Source organism: Electrophorus electricus, chromosome 4 (assembly GCF_013358815.1).
Source record: "Electrophorus electricus isolate fEleEle1 chromosome 4, fEleEle1.pri, whole genome shotgun sequence".
Classification (NCBI taxonomy): Eukaryota; Metazoa; Chordata; class Actinopteri; order Gymnotiformes; family Gymnotidae; genus Electrophorus; species Electrophorus electricus.
In genome coordinates this window covers 9,994,289-10,016,476 of record NC_049538.1, presented here as the reverse complement: position 1 = coordinate 10,016,476, position 22,188 = coordinate 9,994,289, and the positions used below count along the sequence as shown (strand labels likewise).

The following is a 22,188-nucleotide window of genomic DNA, read 5'->3' as shown; positions in this document are numbered from 1 at the left end:
ATCAAGACAATCCAATGTCAGCTATGTAGTTATAATCTGAGTTGTAGAAATGAAGATAGGAGTGTGTATGACAAATAATTACAGTGTTCTCATGAAAACCTGTCCTACAATATGTTCAAGACCCTAATGAATTCAAATAACTGAATTCAAATCACTGAGGTTTTTAAAGATAAGGATGCCAACAGCCAAATATCCTGAACCCCTTCTGTGTCTTTTGGAGAAAAAACAGGCAGTGTTATAACATGGGAAGCACGGATATGACTTGCGAAGCATGGATCTAACAAAGTGTTATCTCAAACAGGAGCACTGAGCAGCAAACACACATACCTGATTGGTTAATACTCATGAGAGAGTTTTTACCATGATCCCATGCTACAACTGTAGAACATTTTGGTCCTAATTTTCACCTACTATTCATCCAATGATTCTGACAAGTCTGTTATAGAGAGTGCCAAAGGAGCGCTCTCCATGGTCCTGAATCAACACTGTAAGAAGAAATATGGGCGTTAACACATCACTGGTGCACTGTATATACAAGTAATGCCTCTGTTTTTGGAGTTAATGAGATCATAATGAGATCATATTGGGATCATAATGAGACCATAATGAGATCATGTACACCTACACAGAAGATGACCTGATTGAATGGGAGTCTTCTTCGGTGCATGGTGGTCTGTGCAAATAACGGGGAACATAAAAGCACTGAGCAATCCTGCAAGTCATATTCCTCCTGCCTAATCTAAATTATTTTACTGATCCACACACACACACACACACACACACACACACACACACACACCAAACTGTCTTTGTACTTGAGATTTATAGTCTCTGCTACAGAAACAAAAGCAATTTTTCCCAACCATGCCGGTGTTCCAGGCAAAGATCTGTCACCGTGAGAACGTGAACCCTTCGTCCTTCTGTGTGTGTGTACACATGGTCCACTGAGTACACTTGCTCTGAGTAATAGAAAATCATCTTTCAGAACTGCTCCATTGGGGGTGAAATAATCCAGTCAATTATGTAGCAGTGTTTGCTTTGATGTCTACCTCTGTCAGTCAGAACAAGCTGCCTACCTGTGGTACTGGATGTGGATTTAGTTTGTTTTAACATATTTTTAAATTTAACAGCTACACAGTAGTTACAATAGGTATGAATGGTAAAGGCAACAGATATTCAAAGGAAACCATTACATCAGTGATGTAACTGTTACATCAGCAATGCAACCATTACATCATCATTAGGCATAAGCATGCCATCACTATTGCCATGTTGTAACACTGGGGTTGTATTTCAGGTAGTACTTCTGGACTCCTGAATCTCTGGTCTATGAAAAAGTATATGAACACCTGACAATCACACCTAAATGTACAACCCTAGAGTTAGGGTTAGGTTATAACAACCCTATTGTTAAGGTTAGGTTATAGCAACCCTAGGGTTAGGGTTAGATTATAGCTACCCTCTGCATTAAGAAGTTGCACTCCCTTGCAGTTTTAACAGTCTCCAGCCTTCCACATAATCCTGGAGAGTCTCTGAAGATTTGTGACCATTCAGTCAAAACATTTGTGAGGTCAGGCAGATCTGCTGGGCTGACACACAGTGATCTAGTTAATCCCAAAGGGGATGTGTGATGTTGGGGTCAGGGTCCTTTGTCGGGTTCCTACACACCAGACCCATCACAGCATATTGGTAGAAGCCTGGCTTTGTGCACTGGGCCACAGTCTCGCTGGAAGTGAAGACTACATTCCACTAACTGATGTCACAACATTTTAAGCATATCGAAGTGTCTTTGCATGCTGTGGCATTAACATTACCCCTCATTGGGGTGACGGGGCCCCATCCCCAGGGCATTTCCCCTTCACAAGGGTTCACTGCTGGTTCACTGGCCCTTGGGACCCGCAAAACCCAGACTGGTCCATCAAAGTGCCAGATAGTAAAGTGTGATTCCTCACTCCAGAGAGCACTTGCCCACTGCTCCAGAGTCCTGGGGTGGAATGGTGGTGTTGCTCCGACATGATTCCATGTAAACGATAAGCGATAACACAGCTGGTGATGGTTGATCTAGCAGGGCACAGAGTTCATGAGCTGACGTATGGAAGAGGGGATATCGTACGGGTGTGGCAGAGGGGACATCGTGTGGGTCTGCTGCGTTCAGCTGCTCTGAGCGCTTCTCTAGGACCACGTCCTGTGTTGGGTCGTAGAGACTGCACGGCTGTGGGATTATTATCAGATTAGGAGAGGTATATACATATGACTGGCGGTATATTGTAGGCAAGTCTAGAGGATTTTTTTTCTGTCCTTTTGTATGTGTGTGTGTGTGTGTGTGGGTGGGGGTTGTTTCTGCTTTAGACTACTAAGGTCTTGCTCAACTGTTTGGAATCTCCTAATTTAATGATGGCAGTAGGAACAGCTGCCTGGCCACATGACCTGATTCTATTAGAGGTTATTTTACTAGTGTTTGCATTCTAGTTTTTTGATCTAGTTTGTATTCTGGTGATGCATTATGACAACTGTTGCATAAAAACAGACAGAGCATAACTTCAGCATCTGTCTGTGACAGGGTGGAGTGATGACATCATCATGACACAGACACACGTGCTCACACACACACAGACACACACACATACACAAAGTACATAGTGTCTTTAGGCATAATTTTAAAAGATTTTGAACTTCTTGAGGGGTGTTGTGTGTGTGTGTGTAGGTGAATGGAAAATATCGAAGGTTGAGCATTTTATATTAAAGATGAGATGCATATTTGGGTTATGAATATGAATGGCCAACTGGCCTATGGAATGATTTAGAATGAGAGAAAAAGAGTGACAAAGAGAGGGAGAGATCAGAAGGCGAGATCATTTTCAGTCTGACTTGTGGAGGGAGGATTTACTTTCAGAGCTGAGAGGAATCCTCAGCCCCCAAACAAATGTGTGTCTGAGTGGGGTGAGGGGTCTATCTGTCTGTCAGTCTGTGAGTGTGTGTGTGTGTGTGTGTGTGTGTGTGTGTGTGTGTGCAGAGATGGTATGAAAGTGGACATTGGAGCCCTTTGGCTAGTGCAGAATAGAGGTCTTCCCAATAAACCCTCCAGTAAGACCAGAGAGAGACCAGAGAGACCAGTAAGACCAGAGAGACCAGAGACATGTCCTCTGCTTGCCTAATTTGCCACCCAGCGAGGAAGAGGCTTCCTTAAAGCACCCCAGCACTGAGGGCTGTGCTGTGGGAGCTCTCAGTGGAGCCGACAGAGCAGGGGCCCAGCCTGGTGCCTGCTAGGAATCTGGGGTGTGTCCAGTGTCCGAAATACAAAATTAGAATTGAGGTAAAATCGTTTAAAAACATGCATAATTTACAATACACATATACCTCTGAATTCATAATAGAAAAACAATGATAAAACAGCCTGCAATCAGTTTGCAGCTACAAAGATGAGAGATAACTACACCCCTGATGGAGATCACTACACCCCTGGTGGGGATCACTACACCTCTGTTAGAGGTCAGTACACCCCTGGTGGGGATCACTACACCCCTGGTGGGGATCATTACACCCCTTTTGGAGGTCAGTACACCCCTGATGGAGACCACTACACCCCTGTTGGGGGTCAGTATACCCCTGATGTAGATCACTACACCACTGGTGGGGCTCATAAGAGGAGATGTTTGACCATAAAATGTTCAAATTTGCAATGAAAATTACAAGTACATACCAGTTAGACTACAGGGAAGACACTCATATAGCAGTTAGACTTCACATACCAGAGGACACTCATGTTTTTGTTCAAACTAACCCCTAGTGTAGGTTCTGCATGTCAAACCTAGCCAACGTTCTCTAACAAATGCAGTCACTAGTAGCTCAATTTCTTCACTGTACTGCAGAAGAACACACTGTTCTCCCACACACAGATGCAGTACCCCAACCCCAACACCTCAGCAGGCTGGTCCTTCATTCCCGTTTGCCTCTCGGGTGGTTTTGGGAGGGGTGTTCAGTACAAGGTGTTTCCACCCTTATGACCCACTGCTGCTGAATATGTTCTGGTTAACAGAAAAGCGCTATGCTCTAATGCTGTTATTGACTGGCGCTGTAGAGAGATAGAGGTTTCCTTGGGGACTGCCTCAGAGCTGACAGTGCACCGGCTGATTGGGTGGCCCCATGCTCTCTTCTGATCGCCATGGTAATTAGAGAGATCATCCTTTTGTTATTACAGCTGCCGGACTGCTCTGATCCCTACAGGATGTTTGGACTAAGAGCCATTCAGACAAGCACAGAGGTTCACTTAAGCCAAGCGACAAAAATACGACAACATGTGACTCCGAGGTGCCCAATCAGGACATCAGTGGTGAATCATCCGAGGGGAGGAGCTCGGAGTTCAAGTCTGTGGGTCAAAGGTCACAGGAGCAGGCTGCATTCCTCTCATTACTCATGTCCCTTGGAAGCACATAAGACTGTGTGCCATTGCAAAGCAGAGAAACCAGTAAACACACACACACACACACACACACAAATACATACACACACACACACACACACACACACACACACAGACACAGACACACACACACACACACACACACACACAGACACACACACACACACACAGACACAGACACACACACACACAGACACACACACACACACACACACGGACACATGCACACACACACACACACACACACACACACACACACACACACAGACACAGACACACACACACACACACAGACACACACACACACACACAGACACAGACACACACACACACACACACACACACACACACACACACACACACACACAGGCCACTGGGGAGCCTACAAGATGGTGAGACACATGGGACTCCTGCCAACAGCAGACAGTGAAAGAAAAGAGAAAGCAAAAGTTAAGCTTTCCTACGAGTGAATAAGAACACATGTAATCATGACTGTTACATGTAATCATGACTGCTACATGTAATCATGACTGTTACATGTAATCATGGCTGTTACATGTAATCATGGCTGCTACATGTAATCATGACTGCTACATGTAATCATGACTGCTACATGTAATCATGACTGTTACATGTAATCATGACTGTTACATGTAATCATGGCTGTTACCTGCAATCATGACTTACCCTCAAAGGGATGATCATAACCCAACTTGTCTGAGACTGTTAGTTTTGTTATTGCGAGAGGTAACTGCACATGATTGTCATTCTCTCTCTCTCTCTCTTACTCTTTCTATTCAGAATGCAGACATGAATATCACATTGTTGAATGGCCTGCTTCCATTAAATAAGAACTATATTTATATCTCCATGGTGCCTTAATTATAAATAATGCTCAATTGAGTTTAGAAAGACAAAGGGAGAGGCAGAGAGAGAGAGAGAGAGAGAGAGAGAGAGAGAGAGAGAGCAGGAAGAGAGAGGAAACAGCATGTTTTGACATCATCTGAATTTGTGATTACTGTGTTTCTGTAAGTGGATCAAAATCACGGCAGATCCATGATTTAAAAATGGGCTTCAGGGTGACTATCTTTTCTATCACAGAAACCATCATTTGGTTTCTGTCTCTCCAGGTTGCAGGGGTCCTGGATCGTCTGTCAGCACAGCCAGAGTTGCAGAGTGTTCCTCTTTCTCCAGGGATTTGGGGAGGAATCTCAGAGCGCTGAGCTGTCCTGAGCATGCCAGAGAGAGGATGAATGGAGCAGATGCAGCACCGGGAATCCCAGGACAGGAGGATTACCTCTGATTGGCTCTCTCCTCTCAGCTCCTCAGAGAGCTGTATGCACTCTGGGTTTGGTGGGAAGCATGTGCGTGTATCAGAGACGGTGTTACCTTCACTAATGGATCTGTCGGGGTGTGGGAGTGTCACTTTTGATGCTGTTGTAGCTTTATTCTTTTATTATTGCTTGGATTGTGCATTGCACTGTATTGTGATTATTATGTAACTTCAAATAAACTCTGTGTGTGCTTATCTATGTGTACGTGTGTGTATGTGTGTATGTTCGTTTTTGTGAATGCGTGTGTGTGTGTGTGTGTGTGTGTGTGTGTGTGTGTGTACATGGCTAGGGGGAACCGTGTGCAAGAGCATGCATGTGTGTGTCTGTGTGTATGTATATGTGTGTGTGTGTGCATGTGAGTGTATGCATCATTCATCCATGCACTGAACGTGTGGGGGTTGGTATGAACATATGTTCCTTCCTGGCTTTTGCATAGTTGGACTGCAGTATGATTCTCTACTGTTTCCAGATCTTTCCTTTTCATTCACTATACACTTCCTGCCATATCAACTGCAGTCTGGGTGATTTCTAAATATTTTCTACTCATTGTACTATACGATACAATAGTCTCCCAGGATGTTGGCATAGCAAAGGAGGGAGACACAGCTAAGAAAAGGAACAAACCAAACCACATGACGTCATGGTGTAATGGGTAAGAAAGAGGGGCTGTAGGTCAAAGGTCAAAGGTTAAATCACTACATCATGCTGTGACTTGCATATCACATGGTTCTAGGGTCAGTACACAGGGTTGCTTATATAAAGTATATTTGCATGTGTGTAACTGTCTATTTCACTGTGTGTGTGCTTATGTGTGTGTATGTGTGCATGTTTGTTTTTTGTGAATGCATGTTTATGTGTGAGAGTTTGTGTGTGTGTGTGTGTGTGTGTGTGTGTGTGTGTGCTTCTGTTCTGTGGATAGACCATAACATAATTTTGGAAATATAATTAAGGAAGAAATCAGAAACCCACCTGTAAATCAGTAAAACACCCACCCACAACCTGCCACACACCCAATTTCTGATCTAGTAGGACCTCTGGGTCAGTACCTGGTCCAGTTGGGTTTCTCAGACTGTACCTGGTCCAGCAGCTGGTTGTAGAGCTCATGGCAGTTGTCAAAGATGTATCTGTATGTGGAGTCCAGGCAGGCTCTCACGCAGTCCTTCACCACCATGCCGGCCCTTGGGGGACTCTGCAGTTCCTGTACCTGAAGGAGACAGTCCATCACAAACCACTGTCACACTACAGGTGGAGACGGTCCATCACAAACCACTGTCACACTACAGGTGGAGACGGTCCATCACAAACCACTGTCACACTACAGGTGGAGACGGTCCATCACAAACCACTGTCACACTACAGGTGGAGACGGTCCATCACAAACCACTGTCACACTACAGGTGGAGACGGTCCATCACAAACCACTGTCACACTACAGGTGGAGACGGTCCATCACAAACCACTGTCACAAACCACTGTCACACTACAGGTGGAGACAGTCCATCACAAACCACTGTCACACTACAGGTGGAGACGGTCCATCACAAACCACTGTCACAAACCACTGTCACACTACAGGTGGAGACAGTCCATCACAAACCACTGTCACACTACAGGTGGAGACGGTCCATCACAAACCACTGTCACACTACAGGTGGAGACAGTCCATCACAAACCACTGTCACACTACAGGTGGAGACAGTCCATCACAAACCACTGTCACACTACAGGTGGAGACAGTCCATCACAAACCACTGTCACACTGCAGGTGGAGACGGTCCATCACAAACCACTGTCACACTGCAGAAATATTCCGCACTAATAACCCAGCCTGTCAGTGATTAACATGTCTGGTTTTGCACATTTGTTTGTTCTTATCAAAACAGCATCAACCTTTTCTACACTGAAACAAAGACCCCAGGAGAATTGCACAAATGAAAAGGAACCCCCCATCAACACCTGCTCTAAATGTTGCATGGTTTAATGCCAAAGTTGTTTTTAGTTTGCTTTTTAAGTAAAGTTATATTAGCATTTGTTCATCAGTCATCAGGGTTCCTCTGTCGGTTTCATTTCGGACAGATTTAACACACATTCAGATTATATATTTTCTTTACTTTTATGTTGAGGCTACCCAGTCATCCAGAATGTTCTTTGACACAGAGATCCTGTCTCACACACAGCGTGACACAAGATTTTAGCAAAGCAGTGCAGAGCTATTGGTAATGGTGTCACAGATCGCCCAAACATTATAGTTTTTTTTTCCCTATTGTTTATGCAATAAAATTTAAAATAATTCACAGTTAGTGAAAACAGAACTTGAAGAAGCAAAACCTCAGCCCAGATCTGCACAAGCACAATCTCAGCCTCACACTTTCAGCAAAACACTACAGTGTTTTACAAACTACTTCTCTTCTCACTTCTCTACATTAGACAGAGAAATATAACATGACCTCAAACCTTTCAAAACACTCCACCTGTGAACCAAACGATCAGCCACAGCTGTCAAATGTACAGACACTTGGTGGTTAACTGTAAACTCACCAAACAGGTGTAAGCACTGTAAAAATGTAATAGGTGAGTTTACCTGTCTGTACAGGTGAGTTTACCTGTCTTCAAGTAAAAGACCCACAGCATAAATACGTATGTAGGTATGTAATGTATACTTCAGTATTGTGTGCTGCACACACCCTTTTCACATGTACGTTTCTGGTAGGTCTACACAATGTTGTCTTTTTTCTTTTTTCACAGTGTTGAGTTGTGCAAATGAATTTTGATGCAATCTCACAAGAATTTATCTTCATAGACGAGGCTGGATTTATCCTGACAAAAGTGTTTCATTTGTTTGCATACAGAAGATCTGAGGTGCTCTGATACTTGTGTGTGTGGCTGTGTGAAGTGTATGTAGTGTTTTGACAAAATGAGCCTTGTTTTCAACATTGTGCTTAAGCAATCATAAAAAAGTGTAAATCTTTCAGACTCAAATTATGGGAGCAGCACCTCCCCAAGGCCCTAGTGCTCCTTTATCTCAGTATATTGTGAATTTGGAGACACAATGACACAGTTGAATAAGAATGAATGAATGAGAACTACTGATGATTTAAATTAATAATCCACGTCCCGTCCCGTCCAGCTTCAAGCGATCCACCATCATCCCCGTCCTGAAGAAACCTCGACCCTCCGACCTCAATGACTACCACCCTGTTGCCCTCACATCAGTCATGATGAAGTGCTTTGAAAAGCTAGTCAGAGACTTCATCACATCTTCACTGCCAGCCTCCATGGACCCACTGCAGTTTGCATACCGCCACAACCGCTCCACTGACGATGCAATTGCACATCTGCTCCACACTACACTGACTCACCTGGACGAAGGGAGGGGAAATTATGTTAAAATGCTGTTTGTCGACTACAGTTCAGCATTTAACACCATCATCCCCTCCCTACTCACTACTAAGTTGGAGGATCTAGGACTGCATACATCCCTGTGCGACTGGATCTCCAACTTCCTAACAGACAGACCACAATCAGTACGGGTGGGCAACTGTGCCTCATCCACCCTCACCCTTAGCACTGGTGCTCCTCAGGGTTGTGTCCTAAGCCCCCTGCTCTACTCACTGTACACCTACGACTGCACAGCCACTTCCAGCTCTAACACCATTGTCAAGTTTGCTGACGACACCGTTGTCATGGGTCTGATCTCGGACACGACGAGAGGGCCTACATGAAGGAGATTAAACACCTGGAAAACTGGTGCCAGGAAAATAATCTCCTCCTAATCGTCAGTAAGACAAAGGAGCTGATCGTGGATTGCAGCAAGAAGCAGGAGTGGCACTACCAACCTGTGAGGATCAGTGCAACCACAGTGGAGAGAGTAGATAGTTTCAGGTACCTTGGTGTTCACATCTTGCAGGACCTGTCCTGGTCCTGCCATACCAACTCCCTGGCAAAGAAGGCTCGTCAGCGTCTTTACCACCTCAGACGCCTAAGAGACTTCAGACTGCCCTCCAAGGTACTGCGGAACTTCTACACCTGCACTATCGAGAGCATCCTCACGGGGAACATCACAGTCTGGTTTGGGAATAGCACCAAGCAGGACAGACAAGCACTCCAAAGGGTAGTGCGTTCAGCAGAGCGCATCACTCACACGGAACTTCCTGACCTGCAGACCATCTACTACAAGCGGTGCCAGACCAAGGCCAGGAGGATTGTGAAGGACCCCACCCATCCCAACAATAGACTCTTCTCTCTGTTGAGGTCAAGGAGGCGCTTTCGCTCCCTGAAGACCAAAGCAGAGAGGCTGAAGAAGAGCTTCTTCCCACAGGCCATTCAGGCCCTGAATCAGGGAAACTGATAAACTGTGGGGACCACCACCTCCATGTAACATAACTGTATAACTGTATATATATACACAACTATAAATATGTTATGTTATTCTACAGAACGGATCTGTACATTCTGTACATTGTACATTGTGCATTAGGCCTTCCTGTCACCTTCTCGAGATTCTCTCAGGTTTTATGATTAGTAAATGGATCTGTACATTCTGTACATTGTTCATTGTGTATATAATCATAATATACATATATTGTACATACATTGTTAATATATTTTGTACATACATAGAATATATATATTCCTCTTTGCATATATATATTTCACATATATAGAATATCTATATTTCTCTATGCACCCCTGTTTTCTTTCCTCAGTTTGGACAGAGCACTCTCCACCATTTCACTGCGAGTTATACTGTGTATGACTGTGTATGTGACAAATAAACCAAACTTGAAACTTGAAACTTGAAACTTGCTTATTTGGGAGGGCTAAAGAACATTTAAGAAGGGCTATAGCCCCCTAAAACATGCCATCAAGTATAGAAGTATATAAGTTTCTCGTCCTTACCCGAGAGGTATTCGACCCCAGCTCTTAAATTCATGATTCACTCCTGGAACACCAGCAGTTTATTTATGCCATAGAACCGAGAGAAATGAAATCACATCTCCTGAGGTCCTGTGGCTATAGACATCCCAGCTCTGAGTCAGATCCCAGACCTGCTCAATTCAGTCACTGACTACAAAATCTATGGCCAGAAGCTGCAGCTGAGATCACGGCCAAACTTTCACATACATTTTGTGTGTCAAATGAACAATGTTTTATGTATTTTCTTTAAAATATTACATAAGAATATTTACAGATGATTTTGTCATCTATGCTGTAGGATTGCATGTAAAATGTGTGGAAAATCAAATCTCAAACAAACCAGGTATAGTTTACAGCCAGTCCAAAAAGACAGGGTTTTATTTGAAGTACAACTCAGGAAGCAGATCCCTGTCTGATTCAACTACAGAAGATCCCAATGGCTAATATACTGGGCTCCTTCTTGCTTAACAGTATAATAAGCAAGAAGTGTCTGTGTGTCTGTGTGTGTGTGTGTGTGTGTGTGTGTGTGTGTGTGAGTGTGTGTGTATGTGTGTGTGTGTGTGTGTGTGTGTGTGTGTGTGTGTGTGTGTGCGTGTGTGTGTCACATCTTCAGACACAAGAATGGTGGGGTGTCCCCATCACACATCACCCATAATGCATTGTGACAGTCTGAGCATGTATTCTGTACCTCACAGCACTCTCTCTCTCTCTCAGTGGGAGGGGCTATTTACCCTGTGTTTTTAGCCATGGCTGATTGATTTGTTCTCCCTCAAATCACATAATGTCAGTCATTAAAGGGCCGGTACACATATGGTCAGTGAATAGGGTGGACATTTGAGAAAGGTGGTGACGATACAATTTCAGACAGAAATTGATTGACATATGATTGTCTGTATGTACAGTGCATGTGTGTTTGTGTTTATAGAGATTGCTTGTGTACACTGTGTAGAATCGGGTACTGTGGTACAGGGACAGAAAATGCATTGAAGATTAAGAGCATATTTCTTTATTGAATGAATAGGTTATTAGTTACTGAAGGCCTTCAAGTCAGTCCAAATACTGGAAGACCTCAGTATTCCAGCATGCAGCACACCGGACTGGTCAGGAGACCACAGTTTGCGGGACCTGAATCATACCAGCTTCTTCAGGACAAATCGCAGGGGACATTTCCTCCTGAGGTGTGAGACACCATGTCCCCTTTCATGCTTATCCTGCACTGACATCCAAGCACTACGACCCCCGGCAGTGAGCTGGGTATGTGGGCAACACTATGTGCCATCTTTGTTACCAGAATCTCACATCAGTAGCAGAGCTCGCAGGCTCCTGGCTGATCCTTAAAGCATATGTGCAACCTTTTCCTGATGTGGGCGTTTGCCTGACATTCAGTTCGCTTACTGAAAATTTGCTGGTATGTTGACAGCCGATTTATAAACCTGCTGTCACTGGAACACCATTTCCGAGCGTCTGGGACATGACCTGGAAACAAGGCCGGCCAGTGGCTTTTTGCAAACCCAGACACTATTCAATATTCTTGAATTCTTTAAGCTTTGATTTCTCCAGGGTTTACCCAGGCACTTGCTTATTCTAGAATGGGGAATTACTACACACGTGGCAGGCAGAGAGAGGCAGAGACACTAAACACACGTGCGGTGCAGTCTCCTGGGAAACACTCTGCAGAACACTTTTCCTAACACCACAGTTTGCTGTTTAACGAGAAATGTTACAAATGCACTTGACAAGAACCCATGAATACGACAACCATAATATTCTTCAACTGAAAACATATTAAAACATCGATATGAACTTCCATAAGTCATCGCGGGTAGGGTTTTTTTCTTGTGAGACATTATTTGTGAGACATAGATGCGCGCACACAGCTGTATGTCTACCTAATGATGTGAAACTCAACAGAAAACAAATGTGAGAAGCTGTATTTTTAATTCCACTGTCTCTGTGTGCAGTAAAGCACACTGCATCCAAACACTGGCTGTTTACTTTCACAGATTGGTCCGGATGAAGATGCTTGTTTGTACCCTCCTTCCAGTGAGTGGAAGACAGCTGATCTGTATCCTAGCTGGACACACCAGACACACAGAGTGGCAGGGGAAGGCAAAGTCACTGAACATGCACTCTTCAGAACCCTCGCCAAATATTAAAGCCCCAATAAGCAATCTCAGGAAATCACTGCGCATGTTAAAGGTCAACAAACACTTTTGTTTGGGAAAGGGTTCTCTTAAATTCAGGTATATTATTTATTTTCTGTTAAGGCTTATTATTCAACAAATACTGACACGTTATTCTATAGCTACATTGAATAATTGAAAAAGTGCCAGCAGTGAGGAAGAGGACTGCATTAGTGAGGAAGACGATGGTAGCAATGAGGAAGAAGACTTCAGCAGTGAGGAGGAAGACTGCTGCAGTGAGGAGGAAGACTTCAGCAGTGAGGAAGAAGACTGCATTAGTGAGGAAGACGATGGTAGCAATGAGGAAGAAGACTTCAGCAGTGAGGAAGAAGACTGCATTAGTGAGGAAGACGATGGTAGCAATGAGGAAGAAGACTTCAGCAGTGAGGAGGAAGACTGCTGGAGTGAGGAGGAAGACTTCAGCAGTGAGGAGGAAGACTTCAGCAGTGAGGAGGAAGACTGCTGCAGTGAGGAGGAAGACTTCAGCAGTGAGGAGGAAGACTGCTGGAGTGAGGAGGAAGACTTCAGCAGTGAGGAGGAAGACTGCTGGAGTGAGGAGGAAGACTTCAGCAGTGAGGAGGAAGACTGCTGCAGTGAGGAGGAAGACTTCAGCAGTGAGGAGGAAGACTGCTGCAGTGAGGAGGAAGACTTCAGCAGTGAGGAGGAAGACTTCAGCAGTGAGGAGGAAGACTGCTGCAGTGAGGAGGAAGACTTCAGCAGTGAGGAGGAAGACTGCTGCAGTGAGGAGGAAGACTTCAGCAGTGAGGAGGAAGACTTCAGCAGTGAGGAGGAAGACTGCTGCAGTGAGGAGGAAGACTTCAGCAGTGAGGAGGAAGACTGTTGCAGTGAGGAGGAAGACTTCAGCAGTGAGGAGGAAGACTGCTGGAGTGAGGAGGAAGACTTCAGCAGTGAGGAGGAAGACTTCAGCAGTGAGGAGGAAGACTTCAGCAGTGAGGAGGAAGACTGCTGCAGTGAGGAGGAAGACTTCAGCAGTGAGGAGGAAGACTTCAGCAGTGAGGAGGAAGACTGCTGGAGTGAGGAGGAAGACTGCTGCAGTGAGGAGGAAGACTTCAGCAGTGAGGAGGAAGACTTCAGCAGTGAGGAGGAAGACTGCTGCAGTGAGGAGGAAGACTTCAGCAGTGAGGAGGAAGACTTCAGCAGTGAGGAGGAAGACTGCTGCAGTGAGGAGGAAGACTTCAGCAGTGAGGAGGAAGACTTCAGCAGTGAGGAGGAAGACTTCAGCAGTGAGGAGGAAGACTGCATTAGTGAGGAGGAAGACTTCAGCAGTGAGGAGGAAGACTTCAGCAGTGAGGAGGAAGACTGCTGCAGTGAGGAGGAAGACTTCAGCAGTGAGGAGGAAGACTTCAGCAGTGAGGAGGAAGACTGCTGCAGTGAGGAGGAAGACTGCTGCAGTGAGGAGGAAGACTGCTGCAGTGGGTCAGTCAAAAAACATATTCTGATTTTAAAAGCAAAGGCACGTGTGGGTGGGTTGAGTTTCTCTCTCAGGGACACAACAGCAGTCTGGGAACTTAAAGCACACAACCATGGGGCATCAGAGCTCAAACCTGAAGCCCACCCCGGACGAATTACCCCCTAACCACTAAGCTATTTGCCACCCTCTCCATTCATGCAAGACCACTGTTGTGTCAACATAGTTGCCAATGTTTGTCCTTTTATCAGTTCATGACTGTGGGTCTAATAAACTAACTAAGGAGCATGAAGTACCTTTTAAAATATAAATGAGTGTGTTGAGCGTTGAGCTGTTTGAGAGTGAGCTGTTTGAGAGTGAGCTGTTTGAGAGTGAGCTGTGCTAGAGTGAGCTGCGAGAGAGTGAGCTGTGTGAGAGGGAGTTATGTTAAAGCGAGCTGTGCTAGAGCGAGCTGTTTGAGAGTGAGCTGTTTGAGAGTGAGCTGTGTTAGAGTGAGCTGTGTGAGAGTGAGCTGTGTGAGAGGGAGTTATGTTAAAGCGAGCTGTGCTAGAGTGAGCTGTTTGAGAGTGAGCTGTTTGAGAGTGAGCTGTGTTAGAGTGAGCTGTGTGAGAGTGAGCTGTGTGAGAAGGACTTATGTTAAAGCGAGCTGTGCTAGAGCGAGCTGTGTTAGAATGAGCTGTGTGAGAGTGAGCTGTGTTAGAGTGAGCTGTATGGTAGTGAGCTGTGTTAGAGTGAGCTGCTCAATTTACAGTAATGACTGAGTGAAAATAAAATAAATAAAAAACAAATTTGCGTAGACAGAGCAGTAAAATCTTATGAACTGATTTTTTTTTTTTACATCAAAGATCACAGCCATTTTAACTGAAGCAGAATTATAAACAATAATTTTGCATGTGGACCTTATAGTCCCCATAGTTGCTTAGTATCTTATGTTCTCTCACTATAGTGTGTGTGTGTGTGTGTGTGTGCGTGTGTTTGTGTGTGTGTATTTGTGTGTGTGTGTCTGTGTGTGTGTGTGTGTGTGTGTGTGTGTGTGTGTGTGTGTGTGTGTGTGTGTTTCTGTGTGTGTGTGTGTGGCCCAATAAAGAATGTCAGTCACTGACAATGCAGAGGAGACAACCTGAAAAAATCTTGGCATAGATGAGAATGCCTAAATTAAGTGGTTGTCATTTAAGATGGATTGTGTGCATGTGTGTGTGTGTGTGCGTGTGTGTGTGTGTGTGTGTGTGTGTGTGTGTGTGTGTGTGTGTCTGTGTGTGTGTGCGTATGCATGCCTTCATCCTGAAGAAGGTGATACTGGTCAGCAGGTCCACTGTAGATTTGAGGTCCTGAAGTCGCTCTGGGTTTCCAGCAGGAAAATTGTCCTGTGATGACATACAACAGATGAGGATAGACAAATCTCTTGCTCTCTCTCTCTCTCTCTCTCTCTCTCTCTCTCTCTCTCTCTCTCTCTCTCTCTCTCTCTCTCTCTCTATCTCTCTCTCTATCTCTCTCTCCCACACAAACACACATATGCACGCACTATACAGTATAAATTATATGTCCCTTCCACCCTCCATGCAATTTCATTGTCAGTTTAATTTGAAATCCCATTATAGTGCCAGTACTTGCTAGAAAATAAAACTGAATTGAGTGGGAAAATGTCTGGAAAGTGGAGCTGAAGTAGCACTAATATTAAAGTATCACTAATACTACAGTAGCACTAATACTACAGTAGCACTAATAATACAGTAGCACTAATACTAAAGTAGCACTAATATTAAAGTAGCACTAATACTACAGTATCACAAATACTACAGTAGCACTAATGCTACAGTAGCAGTAATAATAAAGTATCACTAATACTAAAGTAGCACTAATACTACAGTATCACAAATACTACAGTAGCACTAATACTACAGTAACACTAATATTAAAGTAGCACTAATGCTACAATATCACAAATACTACAGTGGCACTAATACTACAGTAGCACTAATATTAAAGTATTACTAATACTACAGCAACACTAATATTAAAGCACCACTAATATTACAGTATCACTAATACTACAGTATCACTAATACTAAAGTATTACTAATACTACAGCAACACTAATACTAAAGCACCACTAATATTACAGTATCACTAATACTATAGTATCACTAATACTAAAGTATCATTAATACTAAAGCATGTCTCTCTAGTTATACATAAACATAAAAATGTAAATGAAGATAAATGAAGTCAGTACATTTATACATTTATTTCAAAGTTAGGACAACTGAATAAAGGACTGGACAATTGAGTCAAAGTAATTGTTGCCCACAAACAGTTGAGCTCTCACAGCCTGGTCCAAATGTAACTCCATGGTAACAGGTATGGCAGGGACCACAGATGTGCTCCACTCTCCTCGGATTACAGCGTGAGGATTAACCAGCTCTAACAAACATCCAAGATGCTTTTACGCTTCTAGAAATTTTTGTACCTTTCATTTTATTTTATATGATGGGGGCTTTGCTGAGGACAATCTCACATACATAAAATAATCCTGTATTACATCCCATAGGTATAAAAATGCCTGTACAAACAAATATGTCTGCTGATATGGAACTAAATGAAAATATGTTATTGTGTGTGTAAATGAAAAACCTATATATGAGTGGAGAATGTGTTTGGCAGCAATAAAACTCTTAGCATGTACAATGTATGGCATATTGTATGTTAACATGACACATGTGTGTTATAAATCGTGCATCCTCTGTCATGTATGTCCACACACCACAACAAATTCTCCTCCGGATTAACATCTGGGGTCCTTTATAAAATCAGTTTTGCAGTGACTTGAATAAAATGCCAGTGGAAAAAAAGTTTGGAATTTGGACCCCTTAACTGCTTGGAATTTTTTGGATATGAACAACTATGAAGAACATTCCAGAATACACTCTGATCACTGAGGTAGAGTCTCTGGTGGGCCAGGTTTAATTTGGAATCACTCTTTACCCCACCTGACCTCTCTAAAGTCAGACAGCAATGTGGTGAATCAGTTTTGGGTGGAGGTGTGTGGTCCTAATTTTGGGTGGATCAGTGTTCGTCCTGATTTTGTGATAAAAGGCTAATGAATTGTTAGCACCATCTGGTCCAACGGTGATAAATCTTATGCTTGGCTACATGTCTTTAATATTTCAAGGTGTTAACATGCAGAAATAAAAAAATATATTCCAGTTTAATATTAGATATAAAGGAAGAGAAGAAAGTGCACTGTAGAGATAGAGGTTAGTTGAGTCTGTTAGGTTGGCGTGGAGTGGCGGAGCGGCTGGCAGACAACTGTAATCATGCTTTAAATGCCATCCACCAAGATCCCCCTTTAGGGCAAAAGTTTCAGACGGGAGCAAGGAACAATTCTCGGATCGTAGATGGAGCGATTCTCAAAGGTCAGGAACTGTGGTGTAGTAAACACTGGCCTATAATAAAGATCAGTGACAGTAACTGGCAAGGATTCTTGAAGCTATGGTGGCATTCTAGAAGCTATAGAGGGATTTATTCAGAAATACTGGTGTGGCTTCCAGAATCCAACCATGGCTTCTAGAAGCCACGACAGCATTTCGGAATAAATCCCAGTGTGAGGATGGGACAGCTGTGTCTGCTGTTGGTGCAGTAACTGCTGACTTTGCTGAGCAGATTGCTTACAGATCTCTTACCATTAATCAACTCAAAAGCTCAAAAAAAACCAAACAAAAAAAACCAAACTATATTCATATCTAGTAGAAGGGAAGGACAACAGCTCAGTATCCGTGCGGAACTAAACTGGCTTTGACAGGAGTGTCCAGGCTATCCCAGCCATGTCCATGCAAGCGTCAGGGAAAAGCCAGCTCACTTAGGATCAAAATCGCATGGTGAGGAACTGTCTGAAGCAGCACTACAGGGGAGGAAGATTTGAATTGCATTACCGTCAGAAGGCATTGCAACGAAACAGACACGTGAACTGAAGCTGATTCTTCCTGGCAGGCTGCCAAGTGCATGCATGCATGTGTGCACGTGTGTGTGTGTGTATGTGTGTGTCCCTACCTACCTGCCACTAGTTTGTCAGTACTGAGACTCATTCAGGGTCAGATGCATTATATAACTGGAAAGTCTAAGAGGCAGTCCCTTCTGCACTAGGGAATATTCTTCTGCTGCACTCCTAGCCATTTGTCCCAGGTTTTTTTTTTTTTTTAAAAAGCTTCTTTTTTTTGAGCATCAAACCTGCAGAATAGTCCTGATGTCTTAATCTGCTGGAGTGAAGTCAGGGGCTGGGATTGATGTAAATAACAAATGGCAAATAACCAGGGAACCAATCAGAACAAAGGCAAATAACCAGGGAACCAATCAGAACAAGGGCAGGGTTACACAGACCATGAACACAGCATTAAGCCATCTTGGTGTTGATTAGTAAGCTTAAAGCTTTTCTCTTGGGAGCAACTGAATTGTTTTGTCGATTCCTGATTGCAGACATTCAGTAATTTAATTAAATATTTTTCAAAGTACTAAGTGAACGATAAAACCTGAACAATGTAACTGTTTGTTGTTAGTTAATATTGTGCAATATTTATTTCTGTAATTCTTCAATTCTACTTACCCGATACTTGGACAAATCAATCCTCAGAGAGTTATGCAATTGATCCAGGAGTTTCACAAACTTCTCTCTCTGTGGAAAACAAGCAGCATCACATATTTTCCCCAAAGCACACATCCTACCATCTGTCCATCCATCCATTCATCCATCCATCCATCCATCCATCCGTCCATCCCACTGGAGACATGGACTGACCCCAAAGTTTGACGCAGCAAATCTGTCGGAGGCGGAGATGTTTGTGGTGGCCGTGGTGGTGTGGGCAAAGTAGGCGTTAATGTTGGCCAGCAGGTTGCTCATCACAGCAGGAACGCCAGGGCACATGTACTTGGAGGACAGGCAGGAGAAGTGTCTGCAACACAGCGAGAGAGGAATACTGAAGAGCTAAAGAGGAGACTTCCAACCCTGACCTGAGCTCTCCCTGACCACGAGACCATTATAACAGCTACAAACCACAACTACACAGAGTACTGGACAACTACAAGGTCAGTGGCCAGCTTTGAAATCTCATGTTGGTGCAGTAGTCTTGTTACCGTTTTTGTGGTTGTTGTTGTCTTGTTGCTGATATTTTTCCAGATGACATTTAGTATAAACATTTATCCAAATGAAAAATGCTCTGGTATGTAGCATATATATATATATATCTCCTGTGAAACAGGTAAATCAGGTGAACTGGGCTGTAGATAAACTGGGCTGTAACTGAACTTGGCTGTAATTGAACTGGGCTGTAATTGATCCTGGTTGTAGCTGAACTGGGCTGTAGCTGAAGTGAGGCTGTAGATGGACTGGGCTGTAGATGGACTGGGCTGTAGCTGAAGTGAGGCTGTAGATGGACTGGGCTGTAGCTGGACTGGGCTGTAGCTGGACTGGGCTGTAGCTGAAGTGAGGCTGTAGCTGAAGTGAGGCTGTAGTTGGACTGGGCTGTAGCTGAAGTGAGGCTATAGTTGGACTGGGCTATAGTTGGACTGGGCTGTAGCTGGACTGGGCTGTAGCTGAAGTGAGGCTGTAGCTGGACTGGGCTGTAGCTGAAGTGAGGCTGTAGTTGGACTGGGCTGTAGCTGAAGTGAGGCTATAGTTGGACTGGGCTATAGTTGGACTGGGCTGTAGCTGGACTGGGCTGTAGCTGAAGCGAGGCTGGGGTTCTTGTTGGCTGAACCATGATAATATCCCCCTGGGCTTTAGCGCCCTGCTGCTACACAGGGGAGACTCATTAGGCAGGAAGGGAGAGACAGAGAAAAGGGAGGAGATGGAGAATAAAGAGAGAGGAGGGAGGAGGGATATGAGGAGAGAGAGAGAGAGAGAGAGAGAGAGAGAGAGAGAGAGAGAGGGGAAAAGGTGAGGGGAATAACAGATATACGTCTTCATGAGTGAAGAGGCTGCCAGCAGGCTTCACACACAGCAGGTGACTAAAAGGAGCTCCTGCTCTGTAGGGCTTTACGCAAAATTACAGCTCACGATCATTCTGTAATTTTACAGGGAATTACAGCACACTATCGTTATAACCTTTCCTTTCCTTGTACTGAAGAAACTACCCATACACACACACACACACACACACATCAGCTCAGTGTGCAAACAGCTCAAGGCCTAAATGAAGAGTATGAATTAAAACGGTGCATTAAAATCCCAAACAATCACAGCCCACTCTACACTCTACACCACTCTGCCCTCCAGCCTGTAGCACCTGGGTGGGGAGTGAACTTGGCTGATGCACCTCTTCACTGAGTCGCTGAGTCACTTGAATATGCACTTAAAAAAGTAATTCTCCTTTACTCTCTCCTCCCCCACTGCAACCAGGGGATTAGCCTGATAATATTCTGAACACCGACCTGCCAAACGTTGTAAATGTAAATACAGTGGTGTGAAAAAGTGTTTGCCCCCGTCCTGATATCTTATCACACTTAAATGTTTCAGATCATCAACAAATGTAAATATTAGACAAAGATAACACAAGTAAACATAAAATGCAGTTTTTTAAATGAAGGTTTTTATTATTAAAGGGGAAAAAAAATCCAAACTGACATTGCCATGTGTGAAAGTGACTGCCCCATAAACCTGGTTGGGCCACCCTTAGCAACAGCAACTGCAATCCAGCATTTGCGATAACTGGCAATGAGTCTTTTACAGTGCTGTGGAGGAATTGTGGCCCACTCATTTTTGCAGAATTGTTGTAATTTGGCTACATTGGAGGGTTTTCGAGCATGAACCGCCTTTTTAGGGTCATGCCACAGCATCTCAATTGGATTCAGGTCAGGACTTTGACTAGATCGCTGCAAAGTCTTCATTTTGTTTTTCTTAAGCCATTCAGAGGTGGACTTGCTGGTGTGTTTTGGATCATTTTCCTGCTGCAGAACCCAACTGCGCTTCAGTTTGAGGTCACGAACAGATGGCCGGACATTCTCCTTCAGGATTTTTTGGTAGACAGCAGAATTCATGGTTCCATTTACCATAGCAAGTCTTCCAGGTCCTGAAGCAGCAAAACAACCCCAGACTAGCACACTACCACCCCCATATTTTACTGTTGGTATGATGTTCCTTTTCTGAAATGCTGTGTTACTTTTACACCAGATGTAATGGGACATACACCTTCCAAAAAGTTAAACTTTTGTCTCATCAGTCCACAGAGTATTTTCCCAAAAGTCTTAGGGATCATCAATATATTTTCTGGCAAAACTGAGATGAGCCTTTATGTTCTTTTTTGCTCAGCAGTGGTTTTCATCTTGGAACTCTGCCATGCAGGCCATTGTTGCCCACTCTCTTTCTTATGGTGGTCATGAACTCTGACCTTAACTGAGGCAAGTGAGGCCTGCAGTTGTTTGGATGTTGTGGGGTGGGGGAGGGGCATTCACTTTTTCACACAGGGCGATGTAGGTTTGGATTTTTTTTCCCCTTAATAATAAAAACCTTCATTTAAAAACTGCATTTTGTGTTTAATTTTGTGTTATCTTTGTCTAATATTTAAATTTATTTGATGATCTGAAACATTTAAGTGGGACAAACATACAAAAAATTAAGATATCAGAAAGGGGGAAAACACTTTTTCACACCACTGCAAATGCAGTCATGCCAGCACAATTCTGACTAAAAGCAGTGAAGGCATAGGAGCGCTGCTTCTCAAACAGCCAGAGTGAATCGCTGCGTTTTCTGGGTGCTTGCTGGTGTGTTGGATGTGTTGTTACGTTCTTGGTCTCAGAGCTAAGATGGCTGTTGTTATGATCCATATGATGACAAATTACACAGACAAGGAGGTTTATGTGATAGTGTGAGGGTTTCACCCAAACACAAACGAACCAAACCAGCAGAGACAGACAGAC

General features: G+C 43.9%; 1 protein-coding gene across 3 annotated transcripts in view; it reads right to left on the bottom strand.

The window, feature by feature from the left end:
• LOC113586859 (protein unc-13 homolog C-like) overlaps window positions 1-22,188 on the bottom strand; it is a 153,184-nt gene that overhangs the window by 80,712 nt on the left and 50,284 nt on the right. For all 3 annotated transcript variants that reach the window (XM_035525331.1, XM_035525330.1, XM_035525332.1), the window contains exons 14-17: window positions 19,073-19,226; window positions 18,881-18,949; window positions 15,558-15,647; window positions 6,830-6,958 (exon numbers count right to left, since the gene is read on the bottom strand). In XM_035525331.1, the coding sequence (XP_035381224.1) occupies window positions 6,830-6,958; window positions 15,558-15,647; window positions 18,881-18,949; window positions 19,073-19,226 (442 nt within the window). The remainder of the gene's footprint in view (window positions 1-6,829; window positions 6,959-15,557; window positions 15,648-18,880; window positions 18,950-19,072; window positions 19,227-22,188) is intronic.